At 39.6% G+C, this 19,762-nt stretch overlaps 1 protein-coding gene across 4 annotated transcripts in view; it reads left to right on the top strand.

Moving 5' to 3' along the window:
- VAPA (VAMP associated protein A) overlaps positions 1-10,075 on the top strand; it is a 44,975-nt gene extending 34,900 nt beyond the window's left edge. For 2 of the 4 annotated variants that reach the window (XM_039524723.1, XM_039524722.1), the window contains exons 4-7: positions 1,828-1,908; positions 4,367-4,606; positions 5,826-6,002; positions 7,436-10,075. In XM_039524723.1, the coding sequence (XP_039380657.1) occupies positions 1,828-1,908; positions 4,367-4,606; positions 5,826-6,002; positions 7,436-7,594 (657 nt within the window). In that variant the 3' untranslated portion in view covers positions 7,595-10,075. Of the gene's footprint in view, positions 1-1,827; positions 1,909-4,092; positions 4,195-4,366; positions 4,607-5,825; positions 6,003-7,435 lie in introns of all 4 variants that reach the window. The other 2 variants (XM_039524724.1, XM_039524726.1) reach the window with 2 other exon arrangements.
- The last annotated feature ends 9,687 nt before the right edge of the window (positions 10,076-19,762 follow it).

The raw sequence follows: 19,762 nt of genomic DNA, 5'->3' as shown, positions 1-19,762 counted from the left end.
ATTGATTAAAACTTGCACGGTTTTTAAAATAAATATATTTTAAAGAGTACCTCTCTTCTTCACATCACCATTAAATTACCATTTTCAAAGTTTTCACTTTGATTATTAAAAATTTTTTCTTTAGGCATCCCTTGAGCATAGTTATCTGTAATGGCTGTTTTTTGAAGATGAACACCTCAACAGATTCTTCAACCAATTTCATTCCAACAGAATTGAGTAATCTGTAACTGGTTAATATTTTACTCTTTTAAATGTTGTTCCTTTGGGAATAATTTGATCTCCAGTTCAGAGGGAATTTAACTTTGGAGTATTGGGCCATTATTCTGCAGCAAAGTGGCTCAAGATACGCCCATGCTGGAACCAGCAGCTCAAAAATTGAGTGTAGGGAATTGCTCTGTGTCCACACACAGGAGCAGGAGACCCAAGGGCAGTTATTTGTTGAGGTGTAAATCTTTGTAGAACAATTACAGGTAAGTAATTTTAAAAAAGTGTTTCAAGGTGGAGGGACATGAAGTAACCACCAGAAAGCTAGGTTGTTGTCTGAACCGCTTTTCTGTCTGGCTAGAATTATAATTTGTTTGGTATAAACTAACTTTGAAATATTAAATCTATTCCCAAAAAATAAAATGGCTTATGAAAGACACACTGTGTATTTAAAATGGACATCCAAAAAATGATATCTTACATACTACGATTTTCCTCAACTCATTTATAGAAAATCTACACTGTTAACCAACATTGATATATCACAGGGTTTCAATATCAGATCAATGCTGAATGGTGCTTAATATTATTAGTGTCCTGGGATGCCTTTATGACCATTCTTTATATTCTATTTAAGAGATAAGACAGTATATAATACCTCTTTGTGTTCATTAGTGTGTCATGGAAACACTTATTTCTATTTGGGAGTGATTTGACTAAGCTCTGCCCCCTAGTGGACATATACAATTTTTGTGGCTGTTCTGAATCTTAAAGCTTGTTGTAGGGGGCCATTTTTGTTTACCATTCTTAGGAGGAAGTCTTGTGACTGTTTTTTAGACTTTAAATGCTTACTTAGCCATAAAAAGGGTGTTTGGCAGCAGGAGAGGGTTGGAATAGTTGTGGATGCGTTCAAGAATTGCAGCTGACATCTGGAACTCAGTAAGCCTAAAACATATTTTAAGTGGCAGTATTTTAAATACCGGTTATCTGCAAGGAGGGAATATTCCAGCCTTTCTTATAGTTGAGTATATTTGACAGTGTACTATAATTCAAAATGTTTATCAGCTGCTATGAAATATTTCTATAGGCCCAAACAGTAATGTATTAAAAGCTGCAATGTGGTAATTAGTTCAGAAATCTAGGGTAAGGAGAACTAATTGATTCATAGATTCCAAGGCCAGAAGGGACCACTATGGCCCATCTAGTCTGGCCTCCTTTAGTAATAAAATTACTCTGAAAGGTGTAATATAGGATCATGTTAATAAGGAGATAATACTGCCATTATAAAATACAGTACAGACTTTTTTCTGTATTTTATCACAACATCTTTTAGTTCTTTGCTTTTAAAATCAAAAGTTGCTTCATAATGTTGCATTCTGTTTTTCATCTTTATTTCCAGACTTTAGTTTTTACACATCTCTAGCTTCCATTATTCATTATAATTTGTAGAATAATGGTGATGAGAATTGTTTAAAAGCCAGAGTCTGAAAATTGTAGCTGAAATAAAGGCAATATTCAAACTTGAGTATTGAGAAGGTATACAAGCAGATCACTTAGGAAATGTTTGGGTTTGGTTTGCATGAACCTTGTACATTAAATAACCATAAAAATTGTCATTTTTAGTGGAAAGAAGCAAAACCGGATGATCTAATGGACTCCAAATTGAGATGTGTGTTTGAAATGCCCAATGAAAATGATAAACTGGTAAGTCAGAAACTAAGTGATGTTATATTAGCCTTTTAAGATCTTGCAGCAGTTTCAGTTTATCATGGATCTGAGTGTTTTTAAAGATGCTATGATAATAAACATTGTGCTGAATGTCCCAGATACCAAAAGGAAGAAAATTAGCAAATGGGTAACTTAATTTTAAAAAACAATTTTTTCTTAACCCCTAAACACGTTGCTAGCTGGCTTTTTGCAGTCTTTCACTATATGATATGGTTTTACAAAATCTGAACATGCTCTTTAAATAAATGGTTAGCTCTGCAATATTGGAGCCATATTTTTTAAAAGCAATTGCACTTAACTCGTACTATTCTCCTTTGGGGTTCCTGGTATTTTTATACCTCAGTATAATACAGGCTATGTTGTCTAATGCAAGAGTGTACTTGTCATCTAACTTAAATTTGCCTTCCTTCCCCTATTTCCAGGTCTATTCAACATTTGACAAGTGTCCCTCTTTTATCCTATAGCTTTTATTTCATATTCCCACATATTCCCCTTTTACCTTAATTAACTTTACCATTCTGGTGATGAACTGAATTACCGTATATACTCAATCATAATCCGGTTTGTTTATAAGCTGACCCCCCCCCCCCAGATGGATAAGTTAAAAATGGAAAATAATTCAGGGGTGAGTAAACTTTGGCTCCTGGGCCATCAGGATAAGCCACTGGTGGGCTGAGATGGTTTGTTTACTTCGAGTGTCTGCAGGCATGGAGGTAAACCTAAGTAAACAAAGTGTCCTGGCATGCCAGCTGCTTACTCTGACGGGCGGGGGAAATTTTTTGGGGGGGAGAAGCTGGAGGTCAGAGGAGTAACCCCGGTGACCACCCCCCACCTGAGCCCATCCCTAGCCCAGGACACCCACACTCTCCCTATCCCATCTCTTCCCACCTTATATGGGGAGGGCCAGGGGAGGATGTCTCTGGTCTGGCTCGAGCTGCTCCAGTGGGCCGGGCGGTGCAGCGTGGCTGCAGCCTGTCAGCACCGGAGCCGCATCTGCTTCGGAGGCTGGGGGGAGAGCAGCGTGGCCAGAAGCTCCTCCTCTTTCCTTCTGGCTCTGCTGGCTGTGCAGCCTCTCCTTGCACCCTCTGTTGGGGGGAGGGGCTGTGTCCCACCTCTCCCGCTCTCTATACCCGTTCATAAGCCGACCCCCTTCTCTGGTGCTTCCCCTTTTTACTAAAAAAATTCAGCTTATGAACGAGTATATACGTACTTAGTATACAATTAGAGAGACAAGTTGGGTGAGGTAATATCTTCTGTTGGACAAACTGAAGTTGACCTGAAGTAGAGGTTGGTGTAGCTCAAAAGCACGTATTTCACTAACAGAAGCTGGTCCAATAAAAGAACTACCACCTTGTGTCTCTAATATTCCTGGGACCAACATGGATACAGTAACACTGCAAACATGAAACAGGAAATTGTTATACCATATTAAGTGAACATACTGGTGTACAGTTGGTGAACTGTGCTAAATAAACCTTTGCCTCGAGGAATAACATTCTGTGGATATAGTTAATACAAATTGTGGTGTGGCCTTTACAGATGGTACAACATTTAGAATTTGTGAGTTTTAAGAATATCAATAGATAAATATTGCATTAATTTTCAGCCCTCATTTTGATGCTTTAATATTCTTGGCTGTTTCAACAGATTGGGTAAACAAATGAAACTTTTCAGTATTATTTGCAAGACTTCTTTCATACACTAAAACCTTATTTGAATATTTGAATATTAATGAAAGTATTGATGTACATTTAAAAATAATCTTCAATCAGTCATTTCAAACCTGTAATTTTGAGTTCAGTTTTCCTCAAAAAGGAGGTGCTGCACTTAGGCTTAGTACAGATACTCGTGGGCCCTATGTCCATCTTTCAGGTTAGCAGTAAGGAAGGGAAATGCAGGTTAGAAAGATGCATCTTTTTACCTGTCTGCACCAAAATCCATTCAAATTGTGTGGCAGATGGTAATTTCAAGCTGTGTAAATTGAAGAGGCCTTGTCCTCTCTGCACTGTCTGACATTCAAAATAACAACTTGCTGTCAAGTTACTCAGAAATTACAAGGGAGCAGGACTTTGAAGAGTAGAACTCCCAGGCCTGTGTATTGAAAGCATGTTACCTCAATATTGTTAATTGTGATTTGGGAACTATCTCTGCATTCATAAGCCTAGGCAGGAGTCTTGCAGACAACAGCCTCATTCACTTCAGAGCCCTAAGAAGCATCCATCTTGTCCACAGAACGAGGCAGAAGTTCATTGGAAAAAAATAGTATGTGGTGATATTATTAAAGTCTGCATTATAATGGATACACACAAAGGGGTCAAATGAAGGTTGCAATTAATTGTATAAAACTAACATCTGAAGCAAACTTTTTGTACTTTCTATAACGTGGTCCCTTTATATTACTGCTTGTACATAATGTTTATGTTTTTCTGAGTAGCAGCGTGGGGTTGCAGAACCTAATCCTTTAGCCGTTGGTTTAGTCACTCCCTTAAATCTTGCAATGAGAAATCTGCCGAGTACTGAGGGTATGGCTCCCCTGCCACCTCAGGATTTACCTACACCAGGATACAAGTATTTCACTCCAATGAGCAGCAACTTTCTTCAGACACCTAGCAGTTATAGCCAGAAGATTGACATGAAGGAACCAGTCAGTGAGGTCAGACAGCAGAAGAAGCAGGTTTGTTCCAGGGAGGTAAAAGCTATAGGGCTCTAGTGGAGTTTGTGTGTTAAAGCAATTTCTAGTTAGCTTGCAAACCAGCAATAAACCAAGTGCCATATCATGCTCTCCTCACACAAGTAATTCTGTTGAATCCAATAGGTACTACCTATGGAAGAGAGCAGGATTTGGCCCTTAGGCTCTTTATGACCATACAGTAGAATATATTGTAAAATGTAAACAGGTGTAATGAGATGTTACTAATGAAGTTCAGTTAGTTATAAAGACCTTTGTTTTTTCTGCATATTGAAATCAAGATATCTTCTGTTTTTACATAATTGCCATATTAAGTTTAAATTGAAAGTTAAATACCAAATCAGACGACTGACTTGCTATTTGAAGAGGTGCAATAGAGTGGTGACCTAAGTAAAAGTAACTGCATAGTTAATCAGGAAAAAATAAAGTAGTGTTAACATAATTTACTATGATATTAATTACTGTTATCTCCAGTGGTGTTAGCATGTGGTTGCTTTGTTTTATAATTCCATTTAACTGTATAGTTAATCCAGGTCACCACTGTATGGAATGGTATTTTTAATGTCCACTGGAGATTGTTTAATGTCTAGAGCAGGAATGTGGGAATCTAGACTCCAGGATTCTATTTCCAGCTTTGTGACAATCTTGTTGCATGACCTTGGGCAATCACTTAGCCTCTGCTTCTGTTCACCCATATTCAAAATAAGTGGAGTCCTTCCTCCTTGAGATGCTGTGAGGTTTAATCAATATTTGTAAAGTGCTTTGAGCTCCTTGCATGAGAAGCACTCAAAGTTCAAAATATTTTTATTTCCTTATCATACCTCAGTCCTTAACAGAACTTGTGTGTCCTGGATTTCATCTTTCTAATGTTAGCCGTTTTTTATTGCTTCCTATTACTTAATTTTTTTCTTTTCCTTTTATATAAAAATGGAAGTTCACATCTTACGTTATCATTTGGATGCCTGTTGAGTCAGTTAACTCAAGAAGTATAAGGATTGGCTTTTTTCTCAGTGGCATTGTGCTAAATGCAAACAATGCTATGTTCTTGTGCCTTTTAATGCTGTGTTTTGGATTACCTCAGATATGAACTTCATTTGAAATACATTGTAGCAGTAGTTTAATTTTTTCAATTTTTATATTAAGCTGTAAATATTTCTTTGGATCTAGAAAATTAAAATTCTCAGGTTACTCTTAATATTTGCAGAATGATGTAGAAGCAAGCAAATCTGCCCCAGTCCTGAATACATCTAAACAGGATGGACCGATGCCAAAACCACATAGTGTCTCTCTTAATGATACTGAAACAAGGAAACTAGTGGAAGAGTGCAAAAGACTTCAGGCTGATGTGATGAAACTGTCAGATGAAAATCGGCACCTGAGAGTAAGTTCTGTTCTAATGAGTTTCATAAAATGAGTTACTCCTAAACAGGTGATTAAAAGACATGGATTTGTATAGATGCATGCAGATAAAACTTAACTTTTGAAGTTTTATCTGCATAAAACTTAAAAAGGGGAAATATTTTGGGGAATACTTCTTAGAATGAACAAAGTAGATACAATTATCTGTATAACAAGGATCATCTGCTATATAATTTGCTTGTTCTCCTAAGAAATAGGGATTGATCAAATGTAGCTATTTCTTCAGCAGCACTGTTAGCTAAGCTATCACTTCTCTCCTCATCTAAAAACTCCATTTCTGTGTCAATTTCAGAAGTAAGTGATCTTATTTTTAAACCTGTTTCTAAAACATCTAGGAATTATTATTCCATGATTCAAGAATGTGTGCAGCACAAGTTCATGTTAAATGTGAACACTCATCAGTTGTTTAGGGTCAGTATCTTTTTCTTTCCACTGATGAGAATTTGAAAGTATGCCAGTTATATATATTTTTAAGATGTAGTGGAATAAGTAGTATCAGAGGGGTAGCCGTTCTTGCATCCGAAGAAGTGGGTATTCACCCACGAAAGCTCATGCTGCAAAATGTCTGTTAGTCTATAAGGTGCCACAGGATTCTTTGCTGGAATAAGTAGTACCGTTTTCTAAGTTGGTACTCAAACATCTTGGGTGTCTTTATAGTTTCCACTGCATTACAGCTTTTCATAAAAACTCACTATTATCTGTTTTCACAATATTTTGGGTCTGTTTATTAGGTGCATATATATTTACTCAGGTGAATATAGCTGAGAACCAATGCAACAGCATTGCAGATCACAGAATTTTAGCTTACAAAATCCCTTAATTGTTCACTTACTAGTTGTGTTCAATGTAGTGTTGCTTTCTGCTAGCTTTGTGTAGTAGTACTATGAGCTAAGAGGTGAAAACATTATCTAAAGTTACTTCCATAATTATAATTTATCAGTACACAACTATATGTTGTTGTTGTAGCTGTTGGGTATATGACAGTTCCTATATTGTCAATATTAACATTTTAATGTATAAAGAAATCTGAAATAAAGCTAACTCCTAAACAGTAGTTGTGATATCAAAGCACATAGGGAAACCACAAAATGTAAATGTTAGCTAGTGGGGAGTTGTTTCATTTACTTAAAATTTTTGTGTAAATTAAAGATGGATTTTTCAGTGTGCAAGATAAGTTTTCTTACTTTTACTAATAGATATACACAAACAGGGTGGAATACATGTGGATTAGATATTGGAAAAAAGAAAGTGTAATAGTACAGCTACTCTTCTAAAATGATTTTGTATGACCTGGTTTAAATACTTACCAAAGAGATTCAGTGTCCTGGTTAAATTTTCACCATTCATAAGACAATGATTCCATATTCATGAATTTCTTGCATGTGTTCTTTTCAGGAGGAAGGTTTGAGGCTCAGAAAGGTAACACACTCCGATAAATCTGGATCACCCACAGCCTTGGCCCTCAGAGAGAATGGCTCCAATCCTCTTCCTTCACTTCTTGTTGTAATTGCAGCCATTTTCATTGGATTCTTTCTAGGGAAATTCATCTTGTAAAAAGAGAGAGAGAGAGAGAGAGAAGCATGCAGAGTGCAGCTTCCTTTTTTTTTTTCTTGGCCAGAAAAAGATTTGTTTACCTACCACTTCATTGGTAGTATGGCCCAAGTGACCATTTTTGTGTACAGCGTCATACAGGCTTTGCCTTTAATGATCTCGCACGGTTAGAAAACACAATTTAAAAAAAGACAAACTGTTCGGCTGCTGGACAAAATTGTACATTAAATCATCAATAGCAGGTGTCAGTTGCACATTCAGTCCTTTATGAAAATTCATAAATAAAGAATTGTTCTTTCTTTCTGTGGTTTTAATAAGAGTTCAAAAATTGTTCAGAGTCTTGTAAATGTTATTTTAATAATCCTTTAAAATTTTATCTGTTGCTGTTACCTCTTGAAAAATGATTTATTAGATTGCTAACCCCACTTGTTCAGGAATATGACGAGGTTTTCTGGAGGGAAAATGGTGCCTCTTACTGTGTAAATTTTCTCCTTTACCTTACTTTGCTAATATCATGGCAGAATTTCTTTCTTATCCCTTGTGAGGCAGTTATTGGCAGTTTTTCATCCTTACAATCCTGTCCCATGATATTTAATATTAAAAACAGAAATAAAATTAACAGATTTTCTGCTGGGTAGCCTGTTTGTGTGTGTCATACTTTTAGAGGGATTCCTAACAAATTCATTGTTCGTGGTAATTTGCTACTTGTAACAAATGGATATTTTTTAATTTACTTTCATTCTTTGGCTTAGACTGTTGTATTTGAAGTTTGAAACAAACATTAAGAGTTCCCATTCTATTTATGAAGTTCGGAACAGTTTTTTGGCTGCTTTCAGCTATAGAACAGATAATTATCTAACTTATTTTGAGACATGGAGATAATGTAGGTAATCCAGCAGGTATAAATATTGGGAGACAAATGTTTTCAGTATCTGGTTTTAAAATATTTACTTGGATTGTGTGGGTGTATAACAGTCAACCTTCTGTTGCATCTTTGAGTCTGTTGGGTGTCTTCCAGGGGCAGATTCTCCTTTGGTTTCATAGAGGGTACACCATTCAAGTTTACTAATCTATCAGCTCTCTTTGTAACTCCATTTTAACTGATATTCTTAAATACATTTTTTTTTCTATTCAAACACCCATAATGAATTTCCATAATGCAGAGGAATTGATGTTTGCTGAGCAAGCCTCAATTTAACTTCTCCCCCAATAAAAACAACAAACAAAAAAACTTTCATGCAACTCTTGGCAAATTTACCTGTTATTAACCATATATATCTAAGTTTTAGAGAATGCATTTATTGGGTCTGAAATGCTTCCCTGCACTTAATCTTACGTCTTGCCTCATTTCTGATATACAGGTCATAAAACCAAGTAGGTGGTAGTATTGGGAAAAAAAATATATCCATACTTCTGACTAAGCATAATCCAACACAGGGAATTACTTGTAAACTGACAAATTCTGGAAGGGATATACTCCTGTAAGCAAAATTGTGTATGTACTTGGACAGCTTGACTTGATGTGGTGCAGCTAAGTGTGTTAGACCTTGGTGTATACACACATTGTGTAGCTGAGAAAAATGTTCTAGGGAAACATTCATTGTCTTGGTTGCCTTTGATTTCTAGTGCTTTTTTAATGAAAAATATAATTACATCATGTTCTGTCATTGCTATCTGTGGTAAACTTTTCTAAAAACATCTTGCATATGTACAAGGAAGACAACAAAGAAAATACAAATAATGCTTATCCTTTCACTTAAAAGCATGCAAGTACAGATGTTTCCATTTGTATGTTCCAGTATCTGCATTCAAGTCTCCTCTCAGCTTAATGACTGGAAAAATATTCTAAAGTCTTGATTATTTTGATTCCATTGGTTCAGAAACCAATACAATTCTCCAACTTGTGCTCTGTCAAAATGGTGATACATCTGACTGTATAAGCCTGTTTCTTAAAGGAAAGCTGCTAACATGTAAAGTAACAAAAAAGCTATAGTGTGCAGGATGTAGTTTGCTTCAGACAAAGCAATCATAAAGATATGTATATGCAAAGATGTGTAATAATGACCAGCATTTTCAGGGCTATAGAGCAGAGAGAGTCATTTCTCAGTGCAGCCCAATTATGTTGGATGTCTGGCATCAGTACTTTAGAATGGAAAAGGGCACCTATATTGAGATAAAAATGATTATAAAATCAGCTAATTAATATGAATTTTTATAAATACAAAGCAGGTGGAAATTGTTATGGTTGAAGTAATATGTGCAGATTAAAAGTGCAAACAGGCATCGTAACAATATACATAACATGAGGTGCTCCTGATATAAGAAGAGTCTTTTGGTTTCCAGTAATCCTTCATAGCTGTATATAAAATGTAATGCTAAAACTATTTTGCTCTCAGGAGTGACTTTGGATGAGATCAACTGTATTCAGTGAATTATGTAATATGGATTAAATTGTTTGTCTGTTCCTGAAATGGTTAGAACTTCTTACTTTGTGTGCCTGCTTACTTGTGTATGTCAGCATGGGGAAATATAATCCCCACTGCTAATAGTGAGAGTACGGTTAAATGATAAAGGCCATAAAGTCATGTATGAAGTTAAATGCACAATTTCCCCAACTTTTTTTAGTTTAATGGAGAACACAGATTGCATTTTTGCTTGCTCGCTAGGGCAAGATGTTAACAAAAACCTCTTGATCCCAAATACATAGTACAGTGTGTTAATTTTTTTTATGGATATAGCACTTTAAAAATTGTATAACACTTCAGGAATTCAGCTACATAGAAAATACTTCATTGTCTTTTAATGAGTTTCTGTAGTAATTTAGATCCCAAATTTAACCTACTTCAAAATTACTATAGTAAATAAATTAGCTTACCCTTTATCGAGCACATTTAAAAAAAATTCTCTGCAACCTTCACCAATGTGCAGTCTTTTTATGCATTCCTACTGCTTCTCTAAAAGCAGTTGACAAGTGCTGTCAGTCAGAGTGGTGCATGTTCCTGCTGTGATTGAAGCGGATGTGCATACAGGAAATAAACCAACAAAACACTAGCGTGAGCTCTGTTAGTGTCTCTCAGGGGGCAAAAGGCCTTTGCCAAATGGGAAAGGATAACATCAGTAAGCAAAACTTATTATAAAGGTTTTAAGGGTATTACAAAGCATAAAGTGTTAATAAACTATTAAAAATGTGACAGTGTCTTTTTTGTTTTGAGACTTACTGATTCAAGTTTATACAGTAGATCTGTGTTTCTTTGCCAAATAGGTGTACCTAGTTTGCTGTATGGATTGCCATACTGCCTTGTTTGTTATAGCTAATGTTGATAAATAATTTAAGCATAAAGTTAGCAGTAAACTGTTATTGATCAGTTTTCACATGTTGGATAGTCAGACACAGTAAACAAATTAAAATATTCTGAGTGTTGTGGTAAAAAATAACATACCTTCTTTTGTATTTATATTGGAGCCCTCTGGGCTTTTGTTTGCTTATACTCATCCAACACCCTTCTGACCAAGGAGGTGAAGAAGATGGAGTCTGCTGCTTTAGTAAATAGCAAAGTCCCCCTGTAGCACTTTCTAGGAGTCTAAATTGCTTCATAAATCCAGACTGCCTCTGATTTACTCCAGAATATACCTCTCAGTGTGATGTATTATCCTCTTATTTCACAGAAAAGATCATCCGCAGCCAGGCTAAAATGATAAAGGCCATAAAGTCATGTATGAAGTTAAATGCCCAACCTTTTTTAGTTTAATGGAGAACACATATAGACAACCACGACCAACAAGCCGAATCCATGAACAGAAACACAAAACACTCTTTTCAAGAATTAAATCAATTCCCACAAGTAGAAATCATGGAGTATTGATGGCAGTTGGCATATAATCTTTTGTAATTGACCCCTGCCTTTCCTGGATGTTAAAAGATAGAGCCTCCATTTTCTAAGCAAGCAGATCAAAAAGATAGCAAATAATCTCTGCTGTCACATGTCAGCTGTCAGTCCCTAAGATCCTTCAATTACACTTCAGGCTGGGGCATGGTACAGAGATAGCACTTGTTAACTTTGGATGACCTGTCCATAGACAAAGGAATTAACATCCATACTTAACGTGCTGGACCTTTGTGGCATTTGGTACCATAGGGTCACCAAATGTAAGTGTCCTGTCTTCAAGAAGCTGTATGGTTGAATGGAAACATCCTGAAATTGCTTGGGTCCCTCCTTTCAAATGGAATCTAGTGAATCATTGTGAATGACTGGTCCTCCAAAGTGCTTGCCTATTGAGTCCTACAATGCAGATATCGCCTCATCTTATTCAACATCTGTATGAAACCAGTGGGAGAGCTGGTGAGACAACAGAGGCTGATGTGTCGATAGTACACAGGTGCCATCCAGCTCTACAGCACTTTTCAATTAAACATAAACAGCACTATTTCCCAGCTTTTTAAATGCTTTGCTGAAGTCTTATCACCTGGATGAAAAGCAGCTGGCTAAAGCTGAACTCATGCAAGACAGAGGTGCTGCTATGGTATCTCATCACTCATGACCAAGGGCATTTGCCCTTATGTTGTAAGACCTGTGGTCCTCAGTGCTACTGGATGTCTAAACAGCCACTTCCATCTATGGCAAAAGATTGTATCTGATTTTATCTGATACAGACCTAGCCATTGTGCTCAGCATTCATGTCCTCCTGGCTTATTTGTTGCAATTCATATCTAGGAAGGAAGCCACGTGCTCTCATAGCTACAGCTAGTACAAAATACAGCAGCCCATCTTAGCAAGGACACTGAACAAATCACTCCCAGTGTTCGTATCTTTTCATGAGGTTAGTCACAGCTTCTTGAGAGAAACCACCTCTCTCTTTGACTGTCTTGCCATCATAGCTGTGTTCTACTAGTATAGTATAATAAGCTATTGACCAATACAGAGAGGCTGAGTGCAGGTGACCGAACTTCCACAGTTCTGGAGTCCTGAAAGGAAGAAGTATGAAAATGAAATTAACCACAAAAGTAAATGCAAAACTTTTATTTTTACTGTTTTCCTTCAAATGAGTTCTTTGCACATGCACACAACCAACTAATGTAACCACACTATAATCAAGCTATTTCTTATATGAGGTGAGGAAATAAAATTATTTCTATTTTTAAACACTTGAAAGTTGTTCATGTTTTGAGGGCTATATAAAGAGTCCATAGGTAGTGGATGGGTTGTCTTTGTAAACATGTCCTAAGAGTAGATTTAATCAGCAAAGTGGGTATGTGAAAATGGCATCTTGCACAAAGAACAGTTCTTAGTCTGTTGATTCTTATCTGCTAGCTTTGGCAACTAAGGGCTTGTCTGTGCTTCGGACTGTAGGGCTGTGAATGACAGTACACACCAAAGTGCTGAGCTTTTAACTCTCCCTGTATGGAAACTGCAGGCATCAACTAAAGGGTTCATAGTTCACGATAACATAGTCCTCTTCAAACAGGCCTACGTTAATGAAAACTAGGAACCTTTGAATTTGTGCATGCAACATCCACACGGAGGCATTACACCCCAGCATTGTGGTCCATACTGCTATTCATGCTCCTGTAGTCTGAATTGCAGGGTAATGTTACACATCGCTTATGTTTCTTCTGTACAGCTAAATGTGAACTGGGTTCTAGTTCTTAGTTTGCAGTAACAGAATTGTTTGTTACAATCCGCTAGCCTTGTTGCAAAGCTACTGAAAACAGTTGATTTGCACATGTAAGTACGTACTACTTTTGCCCTCAGTAGTATAGGTCTTTTTTATTTTAGCTGATGATGCATGAGAAGAAAAGGACCACTCTCGGCTCTTCAATTCTAGGCTGAATTTGCAGAAAATGACACATTAAAAAAAACCCCACAGTTTTTATTTCCATTCTTAGAACACTAATTTGGAAATCAGTGACAAACTTGGGAAGCCACTAAAGCTATGTTTAGTCACTTTTTCAGAATAGAATGGTACTTGTGGCTAATGGTCAATGCTGAAGGAGAGGTATTTTCATTGTAATCTAGGAAATGAGACCATTTGCTGTATGATAGGATCCATCCCTGCACTGGTCATAAATTTCAGGTTTTGAGTCTGAGTGAGGTGCATATGAGTTGGTCTGAAGTAATATGGTTCTCTCAACTCATACTTTCAATACTATACTCATTTTATCTCATTTACCTCAGACACTGAATTATTTATACATACAGATTTTCGTAGTGATAGCTACATATTCTTAGAATAATAACAGCACTACTACCTCTTGTGAGTTTTTGGGGAAAGTCTCGAGTTTTAAGGAAAACGTAAAATCTTCAGATACTAGTCATTTGAGTGTGAGAATTTCACTTTTCATTTTAAAAAAGTTTCTAGCCTTCATAGTTGCCAAGAAAAACATGTATGTTACCTCTAAAGGCTCAAAAAACAGATGGCAAATAACCATCTGTTTTGACATTAAAAAACACCCAATTTGTAAAATCATGAATTTGAGGGCCTGACTCATTTTTGAAATATGAGGGTTGGTAATGCTCCATTAGTGCAATTAAATGCTAGCTAATGAATTACAGAACAGAGGTCTCAGCAATTGTTAAAGTGAGTTCTGTTTCCCCCCTAACACACACACACACACACACACACACACCCCCATGTTTTCTGAACATTTTCACACCAGCATGACCAGTGAGTCAGCTCCACTGGTGTTAGCAAGGGTGAGCATTTGCATAGGAAGGCTTCTGACAGATGCAGATATTTTAATGACCATGTCTTAACTTTGATCAGTGCAAATCATCACAACACTAGCAAAATTGCCATCAGATCCTGCTGCCTTGTCTACGCTAATGCTCCCACCTCTTGGTAGCAACAGTGGAACTTTTTCAGGACAAACTAGAGAAGTTTAAAGGGTGATAGTTGAGTATATGTGCATGAGGGTTATGGTTGCTTCTTGGGGGACAAAACTGAAATCAATACATTCAGGAAGTAGAACAGTCCTGCTATAGAAGTAATACCCTTTTGGAAAGCCACTCAAAACATATTTGTGTGATGGAAGATTCTTACCACGGAAACATCTATATACATAAATTAGGCAGCAAGTTCATTTAAAAATGTGAATGGGACACTGTCAACCTGGTTAGGCCAGCCCCCCCCCCCATCTGCTTTTCCTTGCACTAATGATAACTTGGGGGAGCAATGCCTCCAATGTATTTTTAAAATATCTCCAAACTATAGCCAGTCATCTATGTATGTGAAACATGTTCAGTCTGGTTGCTGCTGCTGATCTCTACGCTCTAGTCTGCTCTCAGGGTAGTTAACATCTTGCTCTCATATAGCACTTTCCAGCAGTAGATCTTAAAGTGCTTTACAAATGAGATCAGTGTAATTATCCCCGTTTTACAGATGGAGAAACTGAGGCACACAGATTAAGTGGTTTGCCTGAAGTTAGCCAGCAGGCCACTGGCAAAGCCAGAAATGAACCCAGGTTTCCTGAGTGCTCAGTCCACTGTGCCACATGGCCTCCTCTTCAGACCTCTTTGGGTTCTTGCAGACGGTGCTCTATTGGGTAGCCAAGATGCTGCTATATGTTATTGGGGAAACTTATCTGGTGGGTACCATGAGAACCTTCTTGAAGAGGAGTGGCTGATGCCTTCTTGTTCCTGAAGTCATGAAGTGAGCGGGTGGCATGTGGATTTGAGGCAGTCTGGAGGTGGTAAGTTGCTTTTATTGTAGAGTGGCTCATCACATCAGTAGGTGTGATGATACCACCAAAGGTCCCAGTACCCTGGTGATGGTGGTAGTATTAGGGCATAATGCTGATCCCGTGTGGGGGAAAGCTTTCGGTGGTGCTGACGGTGTTCTATATCTATGTGCTCTACAAGGTAAGGACAGGAAAAATAAGTACATTCTGTTCAAAGTCATGTGGGCAAATAGCATAGCTTATTGTACTAGTAGTATCGGGAAGTGGGGACTGTTCTTTCAATTGTCATTTTCATAGTTCAAGTAAAGTTAATATGATAAAATAATGCTGTACACATTACACTCATTTTCTGAAGACATGAGGGCAGTCCTGCATCAAGCACTTCCTGTAAGGTCTGGAAGAGATTGAATATATAGATTTCCAGGGCAGTTAATGACAATGACTGAAAGTATGTTGAATTCTGCAGTTAAAGTACGTGAGGAACATAAGGCTCTTAGGAAGGTTAATACAACCCATTTTTAATTTGTAATAAATGGTCAATTTAAAAAAATCATAAACCCATTGCTTTTATCAATGGTTCCCAAATGGTGGTGTGAGTTGCAAGTGGCTTGCATGTCGACTGCTTTAAAATATATCAGAGGAAGAATCTGTTATCACATTGAGTACAGTACAATAGGGGATGTGCTAGGTCTCATTGTCTGAGAAGCACTGACTGGAATCATTCCTTTACAGTACCTTAATGCACTGTATTTATTGGGAGAGTTTAGGGAGCCAAAGTGTGAGACCAATGGTAGTCTCCTTTAAAAATATAAAAACCATCACACTCAGCCAAACACCAAAATAAGCCCAACATGTTGTAACCTGAAATACCTGCTAGAAGGTGGCTGTACTAATGAAGAGAAAGGGAGCCCTCACCTGGAGTAGCAGATCAGACAGCACATTTTGCTGAGGCTGAACAAAATTAATGTATAGGTGAGCAGATAGTCATTATTTAAAATCAAGGCATCCGTCACATGGCCCAGGGTGGGGGTAAGAGGCAAAGGTGACACCTAACCTGAGATTTCAGAGAAGGTTTGGAAAGCTGGGGGGAGGGCAAGGCAGGTGATTGATAGCAATAGAAATGTGGGGTTAGGGTGCTGGGAAGGATTGTGTGGGCAAGTTGTAGTAAGGGAGGCTGGTTGGATAACAGGGAGGCTGGGTAAGTGACATCATGGAAGAAACCTGTTCAGATTGGCTGCTGCTTCATCTAGTAGATGTAGATGTGAATTCCACTTAGGTGTGTGCATGCCCAGACAGAGACTTTTGCCTGTCAGTACCTGTAGAGGGGCAGCACTCATGGTTGTGGCCCCTCCCCTGGCTATATGAGGTGGTGCCACCCAGAATCCCTTCAGTTCCTTCTCAGCGCCTGTGGCTGGAGTTGGAGCTCTGTGCGGTTGTCTCACAACCTTGCATTTTGTTTTAGTCTAATTTATTGGATATAGTTAGTGTTAGCTGACAGTGAATATTCCCCAGTGATTCCCTCACTGGGGCTTTAAACCCTCTCCTTTGTGTGGAGGGTCAATCCCCAAAGCGACCTTAACACACAGTCCTTGCTTTGTCTCGGTGAGGCCCACCTTAAAGAGTGCTATTTGATTTGTGACCCATTTAAGAAGCGCACTCAGTTGGCACAGGATCTTCACCTCTAGCAGCACCTGCTTGAACAGGCAATGTGGCCTGATATGGTACTGAGGCCCTCCTTGAGCTGAAGATCACCCTTGGGTTGGGAGGGCACTGCTGCCTCCATTCTGAGGCAGGTGCCTTGCTGAAGAGACAGAGGAACCGTTCTCAGTTGGCACTGAGGAAGCGGTGTTATAGGATCAATTGGGACCACTCCAGGTAACAGGGCAACTTGTCTGCCTAATCCAGGACCAGCATGTGGGAAGACGTGAGTAATACTGAATGAGAAGGGCAGAAACCCCATCCCATTAACTCCAGTTCTGACCTCCAGGCATCTGTTGAGTCTGGTACTGACAAGGAAGATGCTGGTACTGACTGCATCCATGTCATTGGCATATCAGGCAGCCACAGACCTCCTCTGCCTTTCGGTCCGGATCTCAGCCTTGGTCCAGGACTTTCCTAGTGCTGCGTCACCTATGTCCCCTCCAAAGGAGCGAACCACTGGATCTCCATGTCTCAGCACTGGATCTAGATGCTCCCCTTCCCGTGGTGGGGATGGAGCTGGTACCAGAATTGGTGCATGGGGACCATTACACTGGGACCCTCTTCAGCCCCACTGCATTTGATGCTGCAAGTGTTCTGATTATGGCTCTCAGTCAGTGCATTTGGGTGCTCCAGTACTGCTGTTTCCACTGGGACCAATTCTGCCTGTGGCACTGGTGTGCTCGGTACCAGTGGTACCACCTTCATTGGGGTGCCAATTCCTGCCTCATTCTGGGTGATGGATGAATTGGATCACTTATTGGCTCCATTGGGCATTTGCTCTTCCTATGTCACCGAAATCCTGGGGCTCTGATTCCGAGTTGGAATTGTCACCCTCCCACTCTGCATCACCTGATGAACTCTGGGGGCTGCCAATTGGTTTGTGTGTGCCCTGTAGCCAGGATGGAGGTCCCTGGCCCGGGCCCTGCTGGCCACTAATGACCAACCCTTGGAGTCAGTGAGACGCTCCTTGTTTGCAGAGATCTTGCTCTTCGTCCCTCTCGAAGCTGAAGTCACCCACCAGACTGGTGGTGGCTTTGGCTTAACCGCAAGCCCAGGCATAGGTGGTCTTCCTCTCTGGGGAGCCAATGGAGTTCTCCCTCCTGGGTATGACTTCCTGGGAGCAAGAACCAGTTTTGACTCAGCTGAGAACTTGGTCCTCAATGCCGAACAATGCTCTGCGGCCTGGTTCATTCTCCCCTTCTATTCTGTAAGACTTTAAGGCATACCAGGACCTTTTATGCCACATAGTCGCATAACTGGGCATCCAGGCGTTGTTCCTCCAAGACAAAACACACAAACTGGTGGACATTTTATAGCCCATTGTCCCAGGGAGAGTAGCCCTCCTGATCAATGATATGCTCCTTGAACTGGTGAGTACCCTGTGGAGTACACCGGCTTTGGTATCTCCAGTGGCAAAACGCATGAAAAAGTGCTACGTTGTTCCCATGCACAGATTTGATGGGTTCTATTCCCACCTGGCCCTGAATTCCCTGGTTGTAACAGCGGTAAATGATAGGGCCCGACAGGGTAGATTCAGGTCTACCCCAAAGGATGGAGACTCTAAGTGGTTGGCTTGTCTGGGCAGGAGGCTCTATACTGCATCATCCTTACAGATGAGGATTTCAAATCAACAGGCTTTGCTGGCCAAGTAGGATTTTTCTCAATTGGTCAGCTATGGCTAAATTTGAGGACCAGTTGCCCAAGGCCTCATGTGAGGAGTTCCGAGGGCTTGTTGCAGAAGGCTTCTTGGTGGCCAAAACGTCTCTGCAGTCCATCCTTGAAGTTGCGGACACCTTGGCTAGGATTATGGCCTTTGCAGTAACTATGAGGAGGTCTTCCTGGTTGCAAAACTCTGGTATCTCTCTGGATATCCAGCAAGCCCTTGCATCCTGTCTGCTGCTTCTCTTGTCTCAGAAAACCATCTTCCTGATAGCCATTACTTTGGCAAGAAGGGTGTGAGTTGCCTTACACTCTGTTCTTCAAGGACAAGGTAACGCTGTGTCCACACCCAAAGTTTTTATCCAAGGTGGTCTCTGTTTCATCTGAATTAGGCAGTGTATTTACCTGCATTTTTCCCTAAGCCACACTCTTCCTTGGAAGAACAGTGCCTCCATACTCTCAATGTCAGGTAATGTCTAGCCTTTTATCTAGATAGGACTAAACCGTTTTGTATTTTGCCTCGCTGTTTGTGTTGTATGCAGACTGCATGAAGGGGTAAGCAGTCTCTGTGCAGACTATCTCTAGATGGATAACATCCTGTATCAAGGCTGTATATGAGATAGCTTTGGCTTCTCAGTGGATATGTGCCCACTCCACGAGAGCACAAACTATGTTGATAGAGTTCCTCAGTGACATTTCCATACTGGATATTTGCAGGGCAGCAACGTGGTCATCCATATATATGTTTACAGACCACTATGCTATTACCACATCTTTCGGAGCAGATGCAGGCCTCAGAAGGGCAATCTTGCAATCCCTATTGAGGTGGACTCTGAGCCCTGCCTCCGGATTTGGGTGCTGCTCACAAGGCACCTAAGTGGAATGAACATCTGCATCTACTCAAAGAAGAAGAAATGGATAGTTACTGTAACTGTGGTTCCTTTGAGACGTGATGCAGGTGGTTATTCTGCGACTCACCTTCTGTTCCCCCTGCATGGGAGTCTCCTCTCGGGCTTTCAGTGCGAAGGAACTGAAGGGGATTGGGGTGGCCCCACCTCAAATAGCCAATGGAGAGGCCACAGCAGGAGGCAAGAGCGCTGCCCTTCTATGTGGGGATTTCCCTACCCCCTCTCGAA

Source organism: Mauremys reevesii, linkage group 2 (assembly GCF_016161935.1).
Source record: "Mauremys reevesii isolate NIE-2019 linkage group 2, ASM1616193v1, whole genome shotgun sequence".
NCBI classification, from domain to species: domain Eukaryota; kingdom Metazoa; phylum Chordata; order Testudines; family Geoemydidae; genus Mauremys; species Mauremys reevesii.
Note: the sequence above shows the minus strand (reverse complement) of the source record. Positions and strands in the feature narration are given on the sequence as shown.